The following is a 25,482-nucleotide window of genomic DNA, read 5'->3' on the forward strand; positions in this document are numbered from 1 at the left end:
CCGGAACCGGAGGGGTGGCAGAGAAGAACTGCTGGTAATACACCCCCGACAGTGCCGGAACCGGAGGGGTGGCAGAGAAGAACTGCTGGTAATACACCCCCGACAGTGCCGGAACCGGAGGGGTGGCAGGGAAGAACTGCTGGTAATACACCCCCGACAGTGCCGGAACCGGAGGGGAGGCAGGGAAGAACTGCTGGTAATACACCCCCGACAGTGCCGGAACCGGAGGGGTGGCAGAGAAGAACTGCTGGTAATATACCCCCGACAGTGCCGGAACCGGAGGGGAGGCAGAGAAGAACTGCTGGTAATATACCCCCGACAGTGCCGGAACCGGAGGGGTGGCAGAGAAGAACTGCTGGTAATACACCCCCGACAGTGCCGGAACCGGAGGGGTGGCAGAGAAGAACTGCTGGTAATACACCCCCGACAGTGCCGGAACCGGAGGGGTGGCAGAGAAGAACTGCTGGTAATACACCCCCGACAGTGCCGGAACCAGAGGGGTGGCAGAGAAGAACTGCTGGTAATACACCCCCGACAGTGGCGGAGGGGTGGCAGAGAAGAACTGCTGGTAATACACCCCCGACAGTGCCGGAACCAGAGGGGTGGCAGAGAAGAACTGCTGGTAATACACCCCCGACAGTGCCGGAATGGGGGTCGCTCTAAGGGAACGTTCACACGTAGCAGAAATGCGGCAGCAAAATCTGTATTTACACATCAAAAACAGAGTCAAAACCTGCGCCATTGCTGTGGATTTTGGCTCGACACCAGTTGCGGACTGGCATTCCTACGGAGCGCGGCCGCTGGCATCCATGTGATGCCGCCTCATGGCGCCCAGTAGCAGTTCCCAGCGGGTTTGTGGGACGAGAGGAGCGCCGGCCAGCCTGAAATCAGCTGCGGATCCGCGGATCGTTACGAGACACCACCCGTGGATTCTGACGGTTTTCGATGTGAATTCAGCGGATTTTGGCGCACACTTCTCTGCTCCAGAAGCTCTGCAGCGTTTCCGCTACGTGTGAACATAACGGTACCAGATCTACGCTCCTCCTCTGCCGCCATTTTTCTATTCTCGAAAATAATACGGTACGGAACTAATTCCTATGAAGACGCCAGAAACGGACATAATTGTGGTCATAAATCACACTTGGCGCCATTTACCGACACGATGGTGACTGAATGTCCTAATTATGGCGTTTTGCACGGACTCCTTTACGTTTTTCATCTCATCGCTATATACAATGTCTGATATTTGTCATTTTAGCCCCGATTCTCCGTTACGCAGCTAATGGCCCCCAGATATAAGCGCTCTGCTACCTCCCAGCGCTCGGCGCCATTCTGTTATGAGGCGGGGGGCATCTACATCTCCTCTCCGGCCACGTAGTGCCCCCAGCGCCCGCTCTCCGGCCGGCACATGACCGGGGAGGGCTCCTGTTCTCCCCAGTAACAATGAGGATGCACACTGAACGCTCGGCTTCTTCTGCTTCCAAAAATAGCCCCTCCAGAGGCTCCTGACTGACATCCTCTGCCGTTGCCATGGAAACCACCCAGCTGTCACTCACCGACAAGCCCCGCCCGCCGCCATAGCATTCTCCACGGCGATAGGTAGAGGTTAACGTCAGTTACTCGCTCTCTGAGTTCTGATTGGCTCCTCAGAGCAGGCAGGATTGAGAGCGCATGCGCCATCCGTCAGTGACGGGCTGCTGCTGGGAGCCGGCGGCGGGTGGTGATGGCGCAGAACGGTCCGCTGGGCGCTGAGAACGATGAGGCGGGAGGACAGGACTCGGTCTTCCGACGTAGAATCAGCTCCGCTGAGGGTCCGTCCGCGTCCGCCGGAGCTCCCCGGGAGAGACTGAATTCCGTCCCCCGGGCTCGGCCGCGCCTCGACTCCCTGCGGAAAAACAGGCCGCGTAAGTGACGGGAGGGAGTCGGGGGCTGTACGGGGCGGGGGCGCCATGTTTGTTGTAGGTACTGGTGTGTGCGGAGGGGGGAGGCCGGACCGCAGGGGGTTATATGTGGGGGGCGTGCATAAGGGGCGTGGTCATTTCCGTGTTTATACCTAGACGAGGGGCTTTAGCGATGCGTGAAGGGGCGTACCTAAAGCAAATGGGCGTGAAGAGGGCGGGGTATATGGAGAAGGCGGGGTTATGTCAGGAGTGGCAGCCCATTATTATAGGGCTTCTGTTTATGTTGCCAGTGTTTCTAGCTGCTTGCCTCCCGCAGTCATGTGACCTGCTTGTTATCAGCCCCTCTTCATACTTTCTTTTTATGGTGTTCGTTCTAATTGTGGACACCCCCTTTAATTCCATCACCCATCCATACGCATAGCGCCCTCTCTGGTCAGTAAAATCTTGCTCCCCCTCCCTCTTCCTGAACACCTTTCTCGCAATGGCCCCCCCATTTACGGTCTCTTTACAGCTGCGCCTGTTTATAGTGTGGCCCCGCCTTAACTCCACCCCCTTTTGAAATTGAGGCTTTATGTAACATTTAATAATGTCTGGAGGGAACAGGTATGGGGGTGACGTGTATAATAAGGAGGGATGAGGTTATAGATAAAGGTAGGTGTCTGTAGAGAAGGTATGGGGTGCTTGATACTGGGAGGAGTCTATTGAGAGGGCGTGGGCCATAGTTATAACAAGGATTGTATGAGAAGGATCGTAGATACATGTCCATACTGAGAAGAGAGGAGGTCACAGATACAGGGAGGGATTTATGAGCGGGGGGGTGGTCTGGGAGGAGTTTAAAGAGAGGGGTGGAGTCCTAGATACAGGAAAAGTAGAATGAAGGGGTGGGGTCATAGGTACAAAGAATCTATTATGCAAAGGGGCAGGGTTACAAATATAAGGAGGGTTCTATGACAAGGGACAGGAACATGCATACAGGGAGGAGTCTAACAAGAGGGGGCGGGGTACTAGATACAGGGAGGTGTCTATAATGAGAAAGGGTGTGGTTATAGATAATGGGAAAAGTATGTTCCAAGAATGGGGGGGTCAGATATAGTGAATAAGGAAAAGAGGTGGGGTCACAGATAGGATCATGGAGGGCAGAGTCTAATGAGAGGGTGTGGTCTCAGATACAGCGAGTAATGTATTATAAGAGGCGGGGTCATAGATGCATGTATGTGTCCGTAACCAGAAGGGAGGTCACACATACAGGGTGGAAGCAATATATGGAAGGGGCAGGGTCGTAGATACTGGGAGGGGCTTAATGAGGGAACAGGGTTGTTTATACAGTCAAGAATGTATGAGAAGGGTGGGGCCTAGATCCAGGGAGGTGTCTTATAAGGGGCGGGGCCATAGATACAGGAAGGGATTTATAATAAAAGAAACAGATATGGAGGGGTCATAGATACAGCAAGGAATATGTAATAAAAATGGGAAGTGTCCTAGACCTAGGGAGGAGAATGAGAAGGGGTCGGATCATAGAAACAGCACGGAAAGTCAAATGAGAAGGGGCGGGGTCAAAGATTTTGGGATCCCTGTAACGAGAAGAGGTGAAATCTTAGATATGAGAAGGGGCGGTATCATGTGGGGTGTCTGTTATGAGAAGGGGCGGTTTTATAGACGTTTTGGCTGCCTGCAATGAGAAGGGGCGGGGTCATAGCTGTTTTGGGTGTCTGTTATGAGAAGGGGTGGGGTCATAGATGTTTGCAGTGACTGTAATGAGAAGGGGCGAAATCATAGATATTTTGGGTGTCTAACGAGATGGGGCGGGATCATAGATGTTTGCAGTGTCTGTAATGAGATGGGCGGGGTCATAGATGTTTTGGGTGTCTAATGAGATGGGGCGGGGTCATAGATGTTTGCAGTGTCTGTAATGAGAAGGGGCGGGGTCATAGATGTTTTGGCTATCTGTAGTGAGATGGGGCGGGGTCATAGATGTTTTGGGTGTCTAATGAGATGGGGCGGGGTCATAGATGTTTACAGTGTCTGTAATGAGATGGTGCGGGGTCATAGATGTTTTGGGTGTCTAATGAGCTGGGGCGGGGTCATAGATGTTTGCAGTGTCTGTAATGAGGAGGGGCTGAAGGAGACCGTCTTTCCCCCAAAAAGTGCTGTTATATTCCTGACCGGGCAGCAGTAACATAATTGCTCTGGACAGCTACAGGAAGCATCATGGAGTCGGAGATAAATCACTCTTTCCCCTGATTGGCTGGGATCGTGCTGTGATGATTATTGAGTGATCCATCGGCTGAGCCGTGCTGCTGACTAGCCATAATCTGATCACATCCCGAGCCGCCAGCCATCATTCTTCTTCCCCGCACTTGCATGTTAAAATTTTATCTGCTTATTGTCACAACAAGGGGGCGATCTGTCTACAGCTCTATGTGGCTACTAGTGACCTGAATAGGACCTGTCAGCAGCTCACCCCTAGTGCTGAGAGCGGGTCGAACCACCAATCCCCCATATTTACCTCTTGTGTAGGGTATGGCTGATCTCCGATGACATAAGAATGCTGCCGTTCCTTGGCCCCTCGGAGACTATAACGTGTGTGTCTTTTGTCCTAGCCTTCCCTTGGTTTGGCTTGGATATTGGTGGGACGCTGGTCAAACTTGTCTATTTTGAACCCAGAGATATCACGGCTGAAGAGGAGCAAGAAGAAGTGGAAAGCCTCAAGAGCATCCGGAAGTACTTGATGTCAAACGTGGCTTATGGGCAAACCGGTTTACGTGACGTCCACCTGGAACTGAAGGATCTGACCTTGTGTGGTCGCAAGGGAAACCTACATTTCATCCGATTTCCCACCCATGACATGTCTGTCTTCATCCAGATGGCACGAGACAAGCAGTTCTCCAGCCTTCACACGTCCTTGTGTGCCACCGGCGGGGGGGCCTACAAATTTGAAGAGGAGTTCTTAACCGTAAGTATCATGAGGGACAAGCTGTGTCGTTCTCGAGAATAGAACGTGGTGAGGGCCGGGCTCCATGACCACTTCTGTCGTGTGATTAAAGGTTGGGTGCCTTGGGTCAAGCTCTACAAGATCTGTAAATATCTTCATCCTAAACTAGGAAGTGTGTGTCTATCGTGATACCCCATCGGGCAACAGTCTTGTCTCCTGGTCTTCTTTCTCAACTTACAAGCCTCTGTGGTCTTGTGGGATCTCATCCCGACCTCTCTCATGTCCTCGTTAGTCATTACCATCCTGATTGTCATCCATTCAGCCAACCACGTTGTTGGGTTGGAGCCGCAGCTTTGGATTCAGTAGATGGGCCACCAGTATGTGATCAGTGGGGATTCAAGTCTCGGCATCCTCACTCATCAGCCGCGGTGCTGCTCATTGGTAACATCGGCTTGCGGTCTTGTTCGTGTCCAAACAGCTGACCAGTGGTGGTCGGATCACCTCCAATCAGACATTGGCTAACAACATTAAAGGGCTTTCCCAGGCAAAAACACTATTGATGACCTATTCTCAGGATAGGACGTTAATAGTTGATCAACCGGGGTCCACCACGGCTGCTACACACAAGTCAAAGCGGAAGCTACTGCTTCAACCTCTATGTAGTCATTGGCACTTGTAACTGCAGGCATAGCGCTCTTCGAAATCAGTGGGATTGGTGCCTGCAGTTACAAGCACCGGCCACCACACCAGGGTTGGAGCAGTGCTGACAGCAGGCACCGGAGCAGCTGATTGGCCGGGATCCTGAGGGGCGGACTCGCGGTCAGTAAACTAGTTCTGTCCTGTCTTGAGGATAGGGCATCAATAGTATTTCCCTGGAAAACCCCTTTAATAGCTCAGATAACCCCGTGGGGAGGTATAAACTTTACTACAGGGACTTACTAGGTTGTGGCTCCCAAAAAAGTTGGCAACCGAATGCAGTAGCAGTGACCGGACCGGAACGAGGGGACAGGACAAGGAGCTGTCGGATGGAGCCGAGGGTCAGGACAGGAGAGCGGTTCGTGAATCGCATGAAGCATCCAAGAGACAGGAAGGTAGTCAGTATGATGGGTGTAGTACCACAAGTACCAGGATCAGCAAGTAAGGACGAGCTGTAATGGGCTTCAGAACATGTCTGCTGGAGGCGCCATCCACAGCCCGGGACTATATATCCACATGTAAGCCCTAATGAGTGCAGAGCAGATTATATATAGTAGCAAACCTTGATTACCTAATTAGCAGCAGAGCTGACAAGGAACAAAGAGGTTAACCCTTACATAGCGGCCGCTGCTGGGTGCGTTCACATAGAGGGGGGCACAGAGGTCTGGTTGTAATATTGTAGGCACTGCAGATTTGAGGCCGCTTCCAGAACACTTTCCTTACATGGGTCACAGCGGGGGTCCCACAGGACTTGGAGAGGACTCTGCTTCTCACATGCTGCTCCTCAACTCTGCAGTTGGGTTTTACTCTTAGAGGTGACACAACACAAAATTGAAATCCATGTTCCGGGGCCCCCAGGGGTCCGTGCGCCATGCATCATGTAGTACATCTATGTCTTCCTATCCGAGTACACTAGTGTTATATCTATATAGGACACCAGTAGTGAGATACAGGCGGGAGCCGACTTTATGACTACACCCTGTATTCTCTGTAAGATAGTGATCAGCCGAATTCCAACTGATCAGTTGTCCGTGGGGCGTATGCAGAATGACAAGTGATTGACTGACTAACGACATCCACACAAACATGTATCTTCAGCTGGCTGCAGATAAACTTTCCAACTTAGCAACAACATTTTGGTAAGTCTGCTGTGGTCAAATCTGGCCTTTATGGATAATTTTTTGTTTTGAGCATAGGGGCTGTTTTAGCGATGGCAGCCGGGAAGGAGAGAACATTGTACAGAGCAGATCAGAGTGAGGAAAGCATCCAAAGAGGAGACCTCAGGTGGCCTATAGACGGAGAGGAAAGCAGATGTAAGGCAGTTAGCAGGGAAACCCCACAAGCCTCAGCAACAATGGCTCTACACAAGTGAGAGGAGATCCTTCCTGAGCTGTAGAAGGAGAAATCAGTCTAGGAAGGGCGATACATGAGAGCAAATGAGGGAAGCTGCATCGGACATAGAACTTGTACAGTATTACTGGAAGGGACACAACCACATGAGAAAAGTCTGAATCTAGGAGCCGGTTACAAACGGAACATCACGATAAACAAAGAAGGTCACAGCCTGTCACTTTGTTATTCAAGATAACCACTTACATATCTGATTAAAATTGCATCTATGTCTAAGAATATACCTACTATAATACTGCCCCCTATGTACAAGAATATAACTACTATAATACTGCCCCTATGTACAAGAATATAACTACTATAATACAGCCTCCTATGTACAAGAATATAACTACTATAATACTGCCGCTTATGTACAAGAATATACCTACTATAATACTGTTCCTATGTACAAGAATATAACTACTATAATACTGCCCCCTATGTACAAGAATATAACTACTATAATACTGCCCCGTATGTACAAGAATATAACTACTATAATACTGCCCCTATGTACAAGAATATAACTACTATAATACTGCCCCCTATGTACAAGAATATAACTACTATAATACTGCTCCTATGTACAAGAATATAACTACTCTAATACTGCTCCTATGTACAAGAATATAACTACTCTAATACTGCTCCTATGTACAAGAATATAACTACTATAATACTGCCCCTATGTACAGGAATATAACTCCTATAATACTGCCCCCCCATGTACAAGAATATAACTACTATAATACTGCCCCTATGTACAAGAATATAACTACTATAATACCGCTTCCTATGTACAAGAATATAACTACTATAATACTGCTCCCCTATGTACAAGAATATAACTACTATAATACTGCCCCCTATGTACAAGAATATAATTACTTTAATACTGCCTCCTATGTACAAGAATATAACTACTATAATACTGCCCCCTATGTACAAGAATATAACTACTATAATACTGCCCCCTATGTACAAGAATATAACTACTATAATACTGCCCCCTATGTACAAGAATATAACTACTATAATACTGCCCCCTATGTACAAGAATATAACTACTATAATACTGCCCCCTATGTACAAGAATATAACTACTATAATACTGCCCCCTATGTACAAGAATATAACTACTATAATACTGCCCCCTATGTACAAGAATATAACTACTATAATACTGCCCCCTATGTACAAGAATATAACTACTATAATACTGCCCCCTATGTACAAGAATATAACTACTATAATACTGCCCCCTATGTACAAGAATATAACTACTATAATACTGCCCCCTATGTACAAGAATATAACTACTATACTACTGCCCCCTATGTACAAGAATATAACTACTATAATACTGCCTCCTATGTACAAGAATATAACTACTATAATACTGCCTAATATAACTACTATAATACTGCCTCCTATGTACAAGAATATAACTACTATAATACTGCCCCCTATGTACAAGAATATAACTACAATAATACTGCCCCCTATGTACAAGAATATAACTACTATAATACTGCCCCCTATGTACAAGAATATAACTACTATAATACTGCCCCCTATGTACAAGAATATAACTACTATAATACTGCCCCCTATGTACAAGAATATAACTACTATAATACTGCCCCCTATGTACAAGAATATAACTACTATACTACTGCCCCCTATGTACAAGAATATAACTACTATAATACTGCCTCCTATGTACAAGAATATAACTACTATAATACTGCCTAATATAACTACTATAATACTGCCTCCTATGTACAAGAATATAACTACTATAATACTGCCTCCTATGTACAAGAATATAACTACTATAATACTGCCTCCTATGTACAAGAATATAACTACTATAATACTGCCCCCTATGTACAAGAATATAACTACAATAATACTGCCCCCTATGTACAAGAATATAACTACTATAATACTGCCCCCTATGTACAAGAATATAACTACTATAATACTGCCCCCTATGTACAAGAATATAACTACTATAATACTGCCCCCTATGTACAAGAATATAACTACTATAATACTGCCCCCTATGTACAAGAATATAACTACTATAATACTGCCCCCCTATGTACAAGAATATAACTACTATAATACTGCCCCCCTATGTACAAGAATATAACTACTATAATACTGCCCCCCTATGTACAAGAATATAACTACTATAATACTGCTCTCCTATGTACAAGAATATAACTACTATAATACTGCCCTCTATGTACAAGAATATAACTACTATAATACTGCTCTCCTATGTACAAGAATATAACTACTATAATACTGCCCCTATGTACAAGAATATAACTACTATAATACTGCCCACTATGTACAAGAATATAACTACTATAATACTGCCTCCTTTGTACAAGTATATAACTGCTATAATACTGCCCACTATGTACAAGAATATAACTGCTATAATACTGCCCACTATGTACAAGAATATAACTACTATAATACTGCCCCCTATGTACAAGAATATAACTACTATAATACTGCTCCCTATGTACAAGAATATAACTACTATAATACTGCCCCCTATGTACAAGAATATAACTACTATAATACTGCCCCCTATGTACAAGAATATAACTACTATAATACTGCCCCCTATGTGCAAGACTATAACTACTATAATACTACCCTCTATGTACAAGAATATAACTATTATAATACTGCCCTCTATGTACAAGAATATAACTACTATAATACTGCTCCCTATGCACCAGAATATAACTACTATAATACTGTCCTCTATGTACAAGAATATAACTACTATAATACTGCTCCTACGTACAAGAATATAACTACTATAATACTGCTCCCTATGTACAAGAATATAACTACTATAATACTGCTCCCTATGTACAAGAATATAACTACTATAATACTGCTCCCTATGTACAAGAATATAACTACTATAATACTGCCCCCTATGTACAAGAATATAACTACTATAATACTGCTCCCTATGTACAAGAATATAACTACTATAATACTGCCCCCTATGTACAAGAATATAACTACTATAATACTGCCCTCTATGTGCAAGAATATAACTACTATAATACTGCCCTCTATGTGCAAGAATATAACTACTATAATACTGCCCCCTATGTACAAGAATATAACTACTATAATACTGCCCCCTATGTACAAGAATATAACTACTATAATACTGCCCCCTATGTACAAGAAAATAACTACTATAATACTGCCCCCTATGTACAAGAAAATAACTACTATAATACTGCCCCCTATGTACAAGTATATAACTGCTATAATACTGCCCCCTATGTACAAGTATATAACTGCTATAATACTGCCCCCTATGTACAAGAATATAACTACTATAATACTGCCCCCTATGTACAAGAATATAATTACTATAATACTGCCCCCTATGTACAAGAATATAACTACTATAATACTGCCCCCTATGTACAAGAATATAACTACTATAATACTGCCCCCTATGTACAAGAATATAACTACTATAATACTGCCCCCTATGTACAAGAATATAACTACTATAATACTGCCCCCTATGTACAAGAATATAACTACTATAATACTGCCCCCTATGTAGAAGAATATAACTGCTATAATACTGCCCCCTATGTACAAGTATATAACTACTATAATACTGCTCCCTAGGTACAAGAATATAACTACTATATTACTGCCGTCTATGTACAAGAATATAACTACTATAATACTGCCCCCTATGTACAAGAATATAACTACTATAATACTGCCCCCTATGTACAAGAATATAACTACTATAATACTGCCCCCTATGTACAAGAATATAACTACTATAATACTGCCCCCTATGTACAAGAATATAACTACTATAATACTGCCCCCTATGTAGAAGAATATAACTGCTATAATACTGCCCCCTATGTACAAGTATATAACTACTATAATACTGCTCCCTAGGTACAAGAATATAACTACTATATTACTGCCGTCTATGTACAAGAATATAACTACTATATTACTGCTGCTATGTACAAGAATATAACTACTATAATACTGCCCCCTATGTACAAGAATATAACTGCTCTAGTTCTGTCTATTGGAATGGTGTCTGATTCATTGTCTTGTCTGCAGGTTGGAGGACTTCAGCTTTGGAAGCTTGACGAGTTGGATTGTCTCATTAAGGGTGTTCTGTTCATTGAATCCGTTGGGTTTAATGGACAATCTCAGTGTTTCTACTTGGAAAATCCAAAGGATCCTGAAAAGTGCCAGAAAATCCCGTACACCCTGAAGAACCCTTACCCGTTGTTACTGGTTAATATTGGATCGGGAGTCAGTATCCTGGCGGTGTATTCCCAGAATGACTATAAGCGGGTGTCGGGCACAAGGTGTGTATCGGGGGTCCTGCTGTAGGTATTGGCAGAGTGCAAGCTGTTAGCATCATTTACCTGTAACGTTCGTGTCATCAGTCAGATTTAAAGGGGTAGCTGACCATCGGGTCTATGGAGAGAAATGGCAGAGGAGGATGGAGGCTTTTGGCCAGACCCAAGCTAGTGCGCATGCGCTCCTGAGAAGTGCGCAAGCCCCGACCACCTCTGCTGTTTCTGTCCATAGAAGAGGTGGTCTGTTTCTCTGGCAGTGAGCAGTAAACAACCGGAGGGCAAAGGAATCAATATTTGCAATGTTTGAGGAACGGAGCAGTTTGGAAGGAAACCTCTTATGGCTGAGCGCCTTGTTTTGTAATTTCGAGCACTAAAATATGATTCCCAAGATGGGCGCACCCCTTTAAGTCTACAGAAGGGAATGTTTATCTTGTGGGTGCTGTATGACCGCTGACATGAATGGGAGTCAACTGACTGAGAAATGTTCTGATTATATCTGTCAACAGGAAGTGGTGGCGTATAGCCCCTCCCCCGTACACCAGGGATTACGGGCTCTTTTACATGGCACCTCTGCTTGTCGATTGTTCTAGTGATGATCGTTCCTGTGCTTCTTCACAGAAGTGACCACCGCTCAGTGACTGAAGATGGAGCGAGCTGAGGATCATTCCGGCCTGCTTGCCTCCATTCACTGTAGATAGGCTGTGGTTCATAGATTAGTGACGGCCTGTTCATACAAGCAAATCGTCGTTCAATGATTATTATTGAATTTTTTTTATGTCTGTATCATCCGAACGACTTATAAATTATCGTCCGCCGCTCAGATTATGCTGAGCAATGATTTCCGCTATCCAGTAAGAATATGACTGGTAGTCATTCACTGTAAAAGGGCCCTAGGTGGATGCATACAGAGCATTCTCTGTGTTACTGTTTGTATCTATACCAGAAAATACAGTAGAGCCGATACATGATAATGAGATGGCTCTGCTCATACTGTCCTAGTCTACACTGCGAAGCTGAAAGGTGAGTTACAAGAAATGTCAGCCTCACATGACTGCCTTAGGCCTCCTTCCCACGAACGGATTTCCGCCGCGTAATTCGCGGCGAAAATCCGCTGCGTTGCCCGCAGCTATTAGGTTCTATTGAACCTAATAGCACAATGCTCACGATGCGTAATTCCACCGCGGAATTACGCATCGCGATTTCTCCCGTCCTCACCCGCAGCATGCTCTATTTTCTGCGGGTGAGGACGGGCTGTACGCACTGACGGCTTCCATTGAAGTCAATGGAAGCCGTCCATTCACGCTATCTCCCGCTGTAACCAGCGGGAGATAGCGTGAAAAAACGCTTTCCCACCGCCGCGCGTCATATGACGTCATATGACGCGGCCGGCCGCGTCACGTGACACGGCCGGCCGCGTCACGTGACACGGCCGGCCGTGCACGTGACACGGCCGGCCGTGCACGTGACACGGCCGGTGACGCGGCAGCGGTGGGCGGTGACGGGCGGTGACGCGGCGGCGGTGGGCGGGGAAGCGATTTCACGCTATCTCCCGCAGGTAAGTATAGGGGCTCTGGGGGGCGCCGTGACGGGCTTCGCAGCGGAATATTACGCGGCGGAGCCCTTCACGCTCGTGGGAAGGAGGCCTTAGAGGGAAGACTGCAGAATCTTACACCACATTTATCAAAACTGCTAGAATTTTAGTTGGTGTGTAGGTGGATTTGTCATCGGCCTCTGCTGCCCTATGGAAAGACAACCTGCTACAGGGGAAGGTCTGAACTACTAGTAGCCAAAAGGGCATTAAATGTGGTTTGGGTGATGGGAGCCATTGGAAAACACGATTAGACACTTAATACTCATAAAGGACCGTCCATCACTAGAATTGCGGAATTTATTTATTTATTTTAGCTCTTTTCTGCCACTTTCAGTACTAAAAAAAACTTTAAATAAAAGTTTGTAGGGCTTAGTACAGGGCGGGGCTATGGATGGCTTAACAGGTGAACTACAAGTTACGTCACAAACTGGCCGAAGTTATAGTGAAAATCTGCACTACTTTACGGCTGTCACACGGGAGGCCCAGCATATGCCAAATGTACTAAGAGGTTTGTGCCGAGGTTTGTGCCGCGGTATGTTTGGCGTTGCCTTCTCCAGCGGGATTCACATTAACCCTTTCCATTCCACTGTCTGACTTCTAAAGACATTCCCATTTGAAGGCTGTACAGCTCCAATGTCGGAAGACATCCGTCAGGGTATTCTTACTGTAGATTACTGGCCGCTCTGTTGTCGGGGGCCTCTCCAGCATGTCCCATACCGCAGTACTGGCTCTAGCCAGCAGATGGTGCCATTGTATAATGGCAGAAAGAGAAAGCCCCCTAGGAAACCCTGAATCCAAAATTGGATTGCAAAGGGTTAAAGCAGCTTAGGAAATGCCTGTCTTAATAAATTCCCCCTTGGTTTATGAGTACGGCTGGGTCATGTAGAAGCCACTTTCCCCTGGCGTGGTGGCCCCAATCCACGCCAACTGGTGCTGCACTATATAATGTGCGCTTCCTGAAATGAATGCTGGACATTGCCATATTGTCCTTAATTGCCTCGGTCTTCTTCCTCAGTCTCGGCGGCGGCACGTTTTTTGGCCTTTGCTGTCTTCTGACCGGATGCTCCACGTTCGAGGAGGCTCTGGAGATGGCCGCTCTGGGGGACAGCACCAAAGTGGACAAGCTGGTGCGGGACATTTACGGAGGAGACTACGAGAGGTTCGGGCTGCCGGGCTACGCTGTGGCCTCCAGGTGAGGAGTAGTAATGGGCACATCAGATTGCAGGGGTATGGGGCAGAAGTCACATGTGCCACCCCATGCCGCCCCCCTTACCCTTCTCTTATTTCTGCAGCTTTGGGAACATGATGAGCAAGGAGAGGAGGGATCTGGTGAGCAAGGAAGACCTGGCCCGAGCCACCCTCATCACCATAACCAATAACATCGGATCCTTAGCCAGGATGTGCGCAGTGAACGAGGTATGATATGGCCAGAGCTAATCTGCTAATCCAGAAAGTCCGATCCTCTGCCGTGTCTCCAGTACAGGACTGCGATGTGCCGCTTTGCTCTGAGCTTTCAGCTTCTTTACAGTGCTGCCTTGTAGCATCTAAGTCAAGCAGCATTGTACAGGGCTATGAAAGAGCAGAAGTCCCCTCGTCCTATAGATTCTGCCAGTGAGCTCAGGCTCCCTCTAGTGGCCGCACATCAGTATTACATTCCTACGACCATTTATCATCACAGTCTCTGCTCTTGACTAAGCCGACCCTGTAAAACCGCCACAAACCTACCATTTTCACTTATGATGGTAAACGTGACTTCTCGGTTTTTCTGCCTCCTACAGAACATCAGCCGTGTGGTGTTTGTGGGCAACTTCCTCAGGATTAATACCATTTCCATCAAGCTATTGGCCTATGCAATGGACTACTGGTCCAAGGGGCAGCTGAAAGCTCTCTTCTTGGAGCATGAGGTGAGTTGTGAGGACCCTACCTCCTTGCCCTTCTACATGTGATGTCATTTAAGGAGGGAGGAAAGTGTCATCCATTTCTGAATTACGCTTACTTTGGCGCCATTTTTGCAAGGACATCGATATTGACTGTAGACTTACAGGGTTTTCTCGCTTTTTGCTATTTATGTCCTCTGCTCAGGGTAGGTCATCAATGTCAGATCAACGGGCATGCGCCGCTAGGAATCCCTGCCAATCAGCGGATCCTCTGGCCTGCGGCCAGCGCAGCGGGGCTGGATGTAGTCGTCGGGGTTGGAGCTGGAAATGGATTAGATGGCTTCACTCCATTGAAATCGATGGAAGTGATAACGGTCTGTTAGACCTTCAGTGCTGACCAGCCATGCAGAATGCACTGACCGCGGGCCAGGGGATCAGCAGGGATTTGAGCAGCGCCTTCCCGCTGATCTGCTGTTGATGACCTATCCTGAAAAGTAATCAATAGCAAAAAGTGAGAAAACCCCTTTAGGATTGTAGTCTCAAAGGGGGGTTTAAAATTTGACTCCTTACAAGGGGAACATTTATGGCCATCTCTTCTGTCAAGCTTGTTATAGGTTCCATTCAGGCATTTCTGAGAAAGCTAAGAGATGTCGCATGGGGCTGCTATTACAGCACCCAGCTTTCCTAGACGTCTGCATGAGGGCCTTCTATTATAGTTGCAGGAAATGCAATGGCAGCCATGTTTGACACCCAGCTTTACCAAAAAAAAAGTCTGTCAAGAGTGAATCCTAACTTGCAAGTTACTGATCCGCATCCCCTTTAATTTCAGGGTTACTTCGGCGCAGTCGGCGCACTGCTCGAGTTACTGAACACAACCTGAAAATATGGCCGACGTCCCAACAACTGTCCAAAGCCATATCTACCCAACCCTATGCACTACAGGCTGATCGTGGACGTCTTCATATCTTTCTGGGCATCCCTCCCCCACTACCTCACACTACAGGGGCGGGTCCAGAGACCGCTCCTATACAATACTATGGGAGGAAGGGGTCTGGAGTAGCGGGAGGGTGGGTGCATGACTTACCCTATCATTCATGGGTTATAGCAATCCCTGTATGGAGCATTTTTAAAAGCATGCAATACACACTAGAGGGCGCCCTCCACGGTTAACCTCAGTAGCGCTCACCCTTGGAGCTCTGCGCCCGTTTGCATTGGTGATGGTGGCTCCTGGTTAGTACCAACATTTCATGTGTCTATTTTGTTTTTATGTCTCTTGCAGGTTCCCTAAGCGCCAGAATCGGGGTGTTGCATCTAACTGCGCGACCGTTCTGACTTATTTTTCCTTAGGATTTTTTTTTTCTGTTTTTACATGTATATTTTAGTGCATCCATCCAATACACGGCACATTGACTCACCAGAATATAGCAACCAGTGCCTCACTAGGTCATTCATGGCCGTTCAGTCCATCATCACTACTTCAAAGTCTAAAATTCTGTGCCGAAACTTGTCTTAATATCTCATAATAGGGAGGGGTTGGTGCTCCAGATGTCCCGTCTAACCATAAAGTAACACGTTAAAGATCTTGTTATACCTGTAGCCACCACTAGGGGAGCTTATTTAGCCTCTTAGTTATACAGCCCTGTTTGCATCGCTTCTCAAACCCATCTGATTATAATCGCTTCCTTGAGAAATCCTATTGATTGCAGGACAGTGGGGGGCGCTTTACAAGTGATTCCCTTGTTGCCAAATGGCACGTTGGTATATGGGAGCAACCAGACCAGTAAGCTTGAGATGAAGGCAACCAATGCATGGCTGCATATAGGGCTGATGAAGAATGGTTTGCATGGCTGGAGCACAGTTGGGGTTGTGTTGCGGTTCCTGCAGGGAGGGGGAACGCCGTGGGAACTTTGATCCATTCATATTTTGGGTATTTAGAGACTCTCATAATGTTATGGCATATCTCATGATAGAACATGTGAATACCCCTTTAAATGTTACCCTTCCAAAGTGCCAGTCAGGGACAGATGAGCCCCAACCTTCCAAAGTGCCAGTCAGGGACAGATTAGTTCTTCCCCACAACTCATAGAAGGAGGGCTCTCCCTGTTAGGACATCAGTAATGTTGTGAATGTACAATGTATGTACAGTCCCCTTTTTAAAGTAAACCAGCGGTAAACTGTGAAAATGAATGCCGATTCTATTGATTGGGTCGACCGACCGCATACTCACGTGTGACAACACATTGACAGACCTCATAAAGTCTGTGCCCACCTTTATGACTGCTTACTGTGTCAACACATGAAAAAAGAGACGTTAAACAGCTTTGTAATGGGTATTAAATATTTCTCACTCGGTGTATACAGCTACTATGCAGAATAATGCATCTCCATGGTAACAGACTACAAACTGTGTAGTCTGATCCGGCCTTTCATATTCCCTTCTGTCTGTACTGGGCTATGCGCAAACATACATGTGATGGGTTTGCAAGATGCAGGGGACCTCCTGAAGATCGTATAGCTGCACATCAGACTACATGGGGTTTTTATCTGTTACCAAGTTTACTTATGAGCCTGCATAGGAGCTGTAGGCACAAAACGGGAACTTTTTACACTTTTAATTTAAAAACTAGTTGCTTAATTTTCACATTTTATATGCATCGGGGCAATACAAAAAAAAAAATGGCAGTAAAGGTGGGCATAGCCTTTAGGTGAGAAAATGGGCGGAGCAATGACAAAGGGGCGCCATATTTTACGGTTATGCAATATGAGGCAGGGGCGTTCACAAATCTTAATACATAGTTGTGCTGCTGCTGTGTAATGCTGAATATACTTTATACCAAAGACAGAAGTTATCCATGAGAGAATTCTTTTAATCCAGCATTTGATAATCCAGTCTGGTAGTCCGGCACTAGGATGTGGAATATCTCACAGATGTAGCAAACGTTAACTTGACCTTTAACGCGTTACTGTAACTCTACAATCCTGTAAACTGTATTATCACCATATGTCAGTCCTGTTAACGATTGCTTCATGTCTGACAGTCCGATACCTATCCGATCCCAATAATGCCGGATTAGAGGAATTTTACTATATAAGGAGGAAAAAGAGCAGCATGAATGTGACACGACTGTTGCAGAACGCCGGTTATCACCTTAAATGTGATCTGTGAAGGACCTTATTACTTGCAGTGCTCGAGATCGGGGGGCATCACTGCAGCATCGCCGACCGCCTAGAGATGCACTAAACGGACGATCAAAGCGGCAAGATCCTATCTGCTCCCGATGTAGATGCTGCTTGTCTGAGATCCAGGCGGAGGAGAGGAGGAGTCTTCCTCCACTGGTTATGTGCAGCTTTCTAGCCAATCACACGGCAGATGAGTAACCTTACTATTATGATTGGCTAGAAAACTGCACATGACCAGCAGGGGGAGACTCGTCCTCTCGGACTCCTGCATTACCAGCTGTGGAGAGTTCAGGGCCGTGATCTCCCCTCTAAGAACAATGTATGGGTGGTAACAGGTGACCCCATCGGTGTCCGCTCTGCGCTTCGTTTATCTTGCAGGGGAAAATGTATCAGCCGACCCCCTTTAAGTGTTCTTGTCATTACTTGTTACCACGTGTGGTCAGATTACTGTTATTATACATGTATGTACTACACTGTGCCCGTCTCCAAGACTGCTCCAGCGGGCATTTACCAGCTGTCTTGTATGTATAGAACCAATCCTTGATCTACTGGAAGAATGCATTTTGTACATTTTGTAATAAAATGACGGCATGTTTCTAAACTTTACTCCTGGCTTCCACGTATCTTCATTTATTATCCATTTCTTCTATAGAAGACCTATAATGGCTCCATATGTCAAGATCTAATGTCTCCCTATATGTGAGGTTAGGGCTGCATTTTTAGGATTTATAGTACATTATGTTGGCAAAAGTATTAGAATCCTGCAGTGAGCAGGGGGTCGGACCCGATGACCCCGGAGGTCCCTTCCAACTCTACCATTCTATCATAAGCTGATGAAATTTGATTTTATCCACATTTTTCAGTACGTTGTTGGACCACCTTTGGCCTCCATGACTGCAGTGACTCTCATTGACCGCTTTCCACCAAATTCCTGTAGATTTGTGGAGGAATTTGCCTCCAGTCCTGAAGGAGAGCTTCAAATAGTGATGGGGGGATGATGGGCGTCTTGGGCATGCTCTAATATAGCGTTCTAGTTCGTCCCAAAGATGCTCCATGGGATTGAGATTCAGACTTTGGGTTGGCCAATGAAGTTCGCAGACGTTCTGCTCCTCAAACCAAGCCTCAACACGGTGTGCTGTATGACATGGTGCCCGGTCATGTTGGTATAGGCATGGAGCTGTACCAAAGTATTGGCACAGGGTAGGTGATGCCACATTGTCTGGAATGTCTGCACCCATTGATGTTGAGGGTGGACCTCAATATAACCAATGGCCCTTGTCCTTCCCAGCAGAAACACCCAACACCATAACAGAACCTCCTGCAGACCTCACTGTTGTCTACCCAACTCACCGATACAGTTGGCTAGACCCTGCTCTCCAGGCAATCACCACACCCATGTCCAGCCATCCGAACGGGAGATGTTGCACTGTTATTCAGGTGTACACAACACTTGCTTCCACTTGTTTACAGTCCAAGAATGACACTCCAAGCACCATCATAGACACCTCTGTGCATTCACTGCTGTGATGCTGGGCTTGTGTACAGCCGCTTGTCCATGGTAACCCTTCACATGCAGTTCCCTATGGTTTGGTCCTGCAGTTTACATGATATACACTAGATGGCACAGCTGCATTACTTAGTTTGACTCCATTCTAGCGCATAATGGGTCAGCAGGGGTTCTCTTTCTGGAAACTGCCTAGTAGGTATGAAGAGACGGAAAAGGCCGTCCAGTGCTCCTCTGGGAAATTTGATATGCAAATTGGAGATGTGCTAATACCTCAGTGGCATTACCTCTAATTGGTGCTATACCGAGACTTTGTAAGAATATATAATGGGTGTAAGGCTCTGTTGACATCTACGTCCTGGTACTACGCCGCAGTGCCACGGCTCTTGCGCAATAGACAGCGCCACCAGCTTCTATCATTGGGTTCTGCAGTGTCTTGTTTTCACAGGAAAAGTTGTGCTGTGTTCTTCTTGGCCAACTCTATAACAAAGTCTTTGAATCTGATGTGAACAGAACCCTAAAGAGACTCCGCCACATACAGTTAGCTCTGGAAACTAAGCTTATGGGCTGGAAGGAACCTGCCAAGTCCGGGGATCTAAATTTTATATGTGCATGCACTGTCGTTCCCCCGGTGTCAGTGCTAGAAGCCACCGCTAAGTAGTCCGAGAGAGAGATCTCCTCCCCGTTCCCCACCGCTCCCCGTCCCCCGCCAGCACCTGAATTTTTTTTTCACGAGCGGGCAGATACTCGCTAAGGACAATACTCGCTCAAGTGTTTGCCCTTAGTGAGTATGCTCACTCATCTCTAATGGTGGTATAATCTGGGTATCTCCTGTATATAATTATATATGTACAGCTGGTATACGTTTTACATGTCCTGTTGATTAGGGTTATGGACCACACTGGTGTAGCCTGGTTATCTCCTGTATATAATTGTTACCACTAGCCTAAACATAGCAGGGAAGTAGAATTACTCACTCCATTACCCTAGACCACAAAGGAACCAGGCAATCATCTCTACAGTATCTTAGACCATCAGTGATCGTGGCATTAAATCCCTCACTTTTGTGAAATGCCAAGAAAGCAGCCATTATTCCCTCCATTACCCTAGACCATGGGGCAAGTTGCCATTCCCTCCAGTACCCTAGACCACCTTGAAAGCTGCCATTATTTCCTCCAGTACATCACCTGAGAAATTATCACAATTTCCTCCACTACCTTAGGCAATGGAAGAAGCCGCCATTATTCCCTCTACTTCCCTAGACTACTGGAGTTTTTTTGTTCTTTCACTTCCCTAGGCTACGGGAAAAGCTGTTGTTATTGCCTCCACTCCCTTAGACCACCTAGGAAGCTGCCATTATTCCCTTCACTCCACTAGGCCAGGGGCGAAGTCACCATTATTTCTCCCACTCCCCTACACCCCCGGGGCAAGCAGAAATTATTCCTTCCATTACCCTAGACCATGGGGCACGTTGCCATTCCCTCCAGCACCCTTGACCACTTGGAAAGCTGTCATTATTTACTCCAGTACATCACCTGAGAAATTATCACAATTCCCTCCATTACCCTAGGCAATGGAAAAAGTTGCCATTATTCCCTCCGCTACCCAATACCACCCGGGAAGCAGCCATTATTCCCTCCACTTCCCTAGACCACTGGGGTTATTAGTTCTTTCACTACCCTAGGCTACAGGAAAAGCTGTCATTATTCCCTCCAATCCCTTAGACCACCTAGGAAGCTGCTATTATTCCCTTCACTCCACTAGGCCACGGGGGAAGCCAACATTATATCTCCCACTCACCTACACCCCTGGGGGAAGCAGCCATTATTACCTCCATTCCCCTACACCAAAGGGGAAGCTGCCATCATTTCGTCAACTACCCCAGACATGTGCCAAAAAACAACAGCCCAGCGAACCCTACTGCATACAGGGCTCTGAAGCAGACGGATGTCACTGTACCTGTGCCAACAAAGGTCCTTCGAAGGAAAAGGCTTAAGTTTGCACAGCAGTATCAGAATTGGACCACCGCTGATTGGCAAAGGGTTGCCTTGCCCGATAAGTCATATTTTCTGCTTTATGGATGGATGTTGGAGTGTCACACGAGAAACGTCAGAGAACAAACACCTTGCAACCATTGCTGGAAGAACACAAGGTGGTGGTGGCAGCATTATGGTCTGGACATTTTCTGGGCTGCTCATCCATGTGGAAGGTACTGGATGACCTGGTTATGAATATATCCTTGCGGATCACGCACACCCATACACATGGTTTGTCTTCCCTGGGGCAGATGGGATCTTCCAGCAAGACAATGTGACATCTTATATGGCTAGAAATGTCCAACAGTGGTTGGAAGAGCACAACCAAGACTTCCAAGTAATTCCCTGGCCCCCTAATTCCCCAGACTTGAACCCAATTGCACATCTGTGGGACCACCTTGATCGTCATGTTTGCTCTATGGATCCTCCTCCACGCAACCTCCAGCAACCATGGGATGCACTGCAGCCAGCATGGCTCCAGATACCCGAGACCTCCTACCAGCCCCTTACCGAGTCACTCCTGGCCTGTCTAGCTGCTATCCATGTGGCACATGGCGGTAGCTTTGGATATGAGTTGGTGGTCATATTAATGTGACTCAACTCTATATGTATTTTTTTTGATGTAACATTTTTTTTTCTCATGCTAAAGGAAACAGTCCTGTAAATCCCGTGGTAGATCCCCGCCCGATTCTTCTTTAGGAAACCTAACAATAACATAACTCATGCTAACAGTAAAAATATCTCCCCAAGAAAACAGAAGTGAGCCGATCACACCATACTACACAACCCATGACACCAATGCTGCAGCTCGGGGCCTGACTGACCTCCCCACCCGACCCACATCCTCCTCTGAAGAAATACTATGCCATAATGTCATCATTGTTTCTTAAAACCCAGATGTCATCATCCTCACAAATGTCATTAGATTTTGACCGCAGGAGGGTTTTTTTTTTTGACTGTTTGATGGAAAATCACCAACTTTTTGACATATTTCTGAGTGATAGGGAATGATAACTCGTCCGCATGAAATGACAATCCTTTACAAACTACTTAGATCGTTCTGTGGAGAGGTAAAAAGTATTGTACGCCCATATTCATGGAAAACTCAATGGCTTGAGACAAAAAAACTGAAATGGAGTAAGTTTTGCTATTCCAAATGGCTTACTTTAACCTTCACTGTCCTTCTCTCCCGATGAGATATTTTTTCTTATACCTTTATACAAACTTTAGATCATATGGTACTTTTGTCTTGCTGTGAGGCAACTCTCTGCAGCAGGAACCCTTCCCCACTGAACCGAAGGTAAAGGGTGTTTATCACGGCCTGGTGACAGGGCAGGGACCATTGTTTGTCCGATCATCAGGCCAAGAGAAGGTGCTGTAGATCACCTGAATATGGTTGTATGTGGTATTGCAGCTCGGCTCCATTGATGTGAATAGGAGCTGAGCAGACACAACTCATGGACAAGGGTGGCGCTGTGTTTAGAAGAAAGCAGCCATATTTTGCTAACCCTGGACAACTCTTTAAAGTGACCCCATGGGTTTTGGGACAAAAGTTCTGTCTCGGGACAAGAGTGGAGGAGGGTATATTAACTGTAGTTGTGCTTCTCCGCTGCCCCTGTTATCTGCCAGTTCTGAGCCCAAATTTTGGACGTCCAAGATAGCCATTTTCTAACTACATACTGTGCACTGCTCAATGATTGGCCAGTGCTTATCATGTGGTCAGCTCTGACCAATCAGAAAGCAAGTATAAGGCATAGGTCGTCCAACACTACCAATGCACGGTGTGGATTAAGTAGTCTGAAGATTGCTTTTTTTCATCTTGGAAAGTCGACGATGAAACCTAGAGCTGGCAGATCGGAGGAACGACAAAGAACAGAATATTGTCCTGAAACCAGAAGGTCGCCTTAACAAGCAATATGAGCTGCCAGTTAAAAAGAGTACATGATTCCCTTTAGGATATGCAAGGACTCTCCATCCTAGAAAGATGATGAGGTCACATATTGTGGTCAAATCATGATTTTTGCCACATTAGTCAGCAAAATTATAATGTTTTCCAGTCTAACAGTGACAGGCAGAGGCGTCAGGCAACATTCGTGAAAAAGGAGGTTTTACGTCTTCCTCAGTAGGCATTCAATGATTTCAGTATAGGCTGGTGTTGCCGATTACCCATAAAGGTACCCTCCGAGAGGTTATATGAAGCAGGCGCCCCAATATAAGCCAGGTCCACCTTTTGTTTTCTTACCGACCCTTATTCAGTAGGGACTTGCAGTTTCATTGTACAGCAGGTACCACGAGGACCCGACCTCAAGTTTCCTGTAAAGCATCTGGATGAGGGAAAAAACTCTTCTACTTTCGTTCTCACAGTTTACATTTTAAGGCATTGAATCATCTTCCTGAAGAACAAAAGGTCAGGAAAGAAGTGATGGCGGAAACCGCCTGATGTATAATAAAACACACTGTATAGAAAAAGTGCACAAACAGAGGCAAACTCCTCTACCCCATCATATATACAGTGTATGAGTCCCTTACATGGCTTCCTCTATTCAATATTACAGTATCGTTTTAAAACTACAGCAGTTCAGGGGTCAATTAACTTCTTATACTTATGGGACAGAATTAGGGACAGAATTACGGTATCTTCGCAAGAAAATCTGCAGCTACTCCAACATGTGTAAGTATATTCATATAAATATATTCTTGTACATATGGGGCAGTATTATAGTAGTTATATTCTTGTACATAGGGGGCAGTATTATAGTAGTTATATTCTTGTACATAGGAGGCAGTATTATAGTAGTTATATTCTTGTACATAGGAGGCAGTATTATAGTAGTTATATTCTTGTACATAGGAGGCAGTATTATAGTAGTTATATTCTTGTACATAGGGAGCAGTATTATAGTAGTTATATTCTTGTACATAGGGGACAGTATTATAGTAGTTATATTCTTGTACATAGGGGGCAGTATTATAGTAGTTATATTCTTGTACATAGGGGCAGTATTATAATAGTTATATTCTTGTACATGGGAGCAGTATTATAGTAGTTATATTCTTGTACATAGGGGGCAGTATTATAGTAGTTATATTCTTGTACATAGGGAGCAGTATTATAGTAGTTATATTCTTGTACATAGGGGGCAGTATTATAGTAGTTATATTCTTGTACATAGGGGGCAGTATTATAGTAGTTATATTCTTGTACATAGGAGCAGTATTATAGTAGTTATATTCTCGTACATAGGGGGCAGTATTATAGTAGTTATATTCTTGTACATAGGAGGCAGTATTATAGTAGTTATATTCTCGTACATAGGGGGGCAGTATTATAGTAGTTATATTCTTGTACACAGGATGCAGTATTATAGTAGTTCTATTCTTGTACATAGGAGGCAGTATTATAGTAGTTAGATTCTTGTACATAGGATGCAGTATTATAGTAGTTATAGTATTGTATATAGGAGGCAGTATTATAGTAGTTATATTCTCGTACATAGGGGGCAGTATTATAGTAGTTATATTCTCGTACATAGGGGGCAGTATTATAGTAGTTATATTCTTGTACATAGGGGGCAGTATTATAGTAGTTATATTCTTGTACATAGGGGAAGTATTATAGTAGTTATATCCTTGTACATAGGAGCAGTATTATAGTAGTTATATTCTTGTACATAGGTGACAGTATTATAGTAGTTATATTCTTGTGCATAGGAGGCAGTATTATAGTAGTTATATTCTTGTACATAGGAGGCAGTATTATAGTAGTTATATTCTCGTACATAGGGGGGCAGTATTATAGTAGTTATATTCTTGTACATAGGAGGCAGTATTATAGTAGTTATATTCTTGTACATAGGAGGCAGTATTATAGTAGTTATATTCTTGTACATAGGAGGCAGTATTATAGTAGTTATATTCTCGTACATAGGGGGCAGTATTATAGTAGTTATATTCTTGTACATAGGGGGCA

The 25,482-nt window shown here is 45.3% G+C and overlaps 1 protein-coding gene across 2 annotated transcripts; it reads left to right on the plus strand.

Annotated features, from left to right (window-relative positions):
* Positions 1-1,672: 1,672 nt before the first annotated feature.
* On the plus strand, positions 1,673-18,578 carry LOC136572397 (pantothenate kinase 2, mitochondrial). 2 transcript variants are annotated; one of them, XM_066572929.1, is made up of 7 exons: positions 1,673-1,904; positions 4,502-4,854; positions 11,077-11,330; positions 13,931-14,107; positions 14,208-14,331; positions 14,694-14,819; positions 15,622-18,578. In XM_066572929.1, exons 1-7 carry the CDS (start codon positions 1,724-1,726, stop codon positions 15,670-15,672), a joined length of 1,266 nt encoding a protein of 421 aa, XP_066429026.1. In that variant the 5' UTR covers positions 1,673-1,723; the 3' UTR covers positions 15,673-18,578. The 2 variants fall into 2 exon arrangements, with proteins under 2 accessions (XP_066429026.1, XP_066429027.1); XM_066572930.1 differs by having other exon boundaries at positions 1,769-1,904; positions 4,566-4,854.
* The last annotated feature ends 6,904 nt before the right edge of the window (positions 18,579-25,482 follow it).

This window comes from Eleutherodactylus coqui, chromosome 7, assembly GCF_035609145.1.
Source record: "Eleutherodactylus coqui strain aEleCoq1 chromosome 7, aEleCoq1.hap1, whole genome shotgun sequence".
Classification (NCBI taxonomy): domain Eukaryota; kingdom Metazoa; phylum Chordata; class Amphibia; order Anura; family Eleutherodactylidae; genus Eleutherodactylus; species Eleutherodactylus coqui.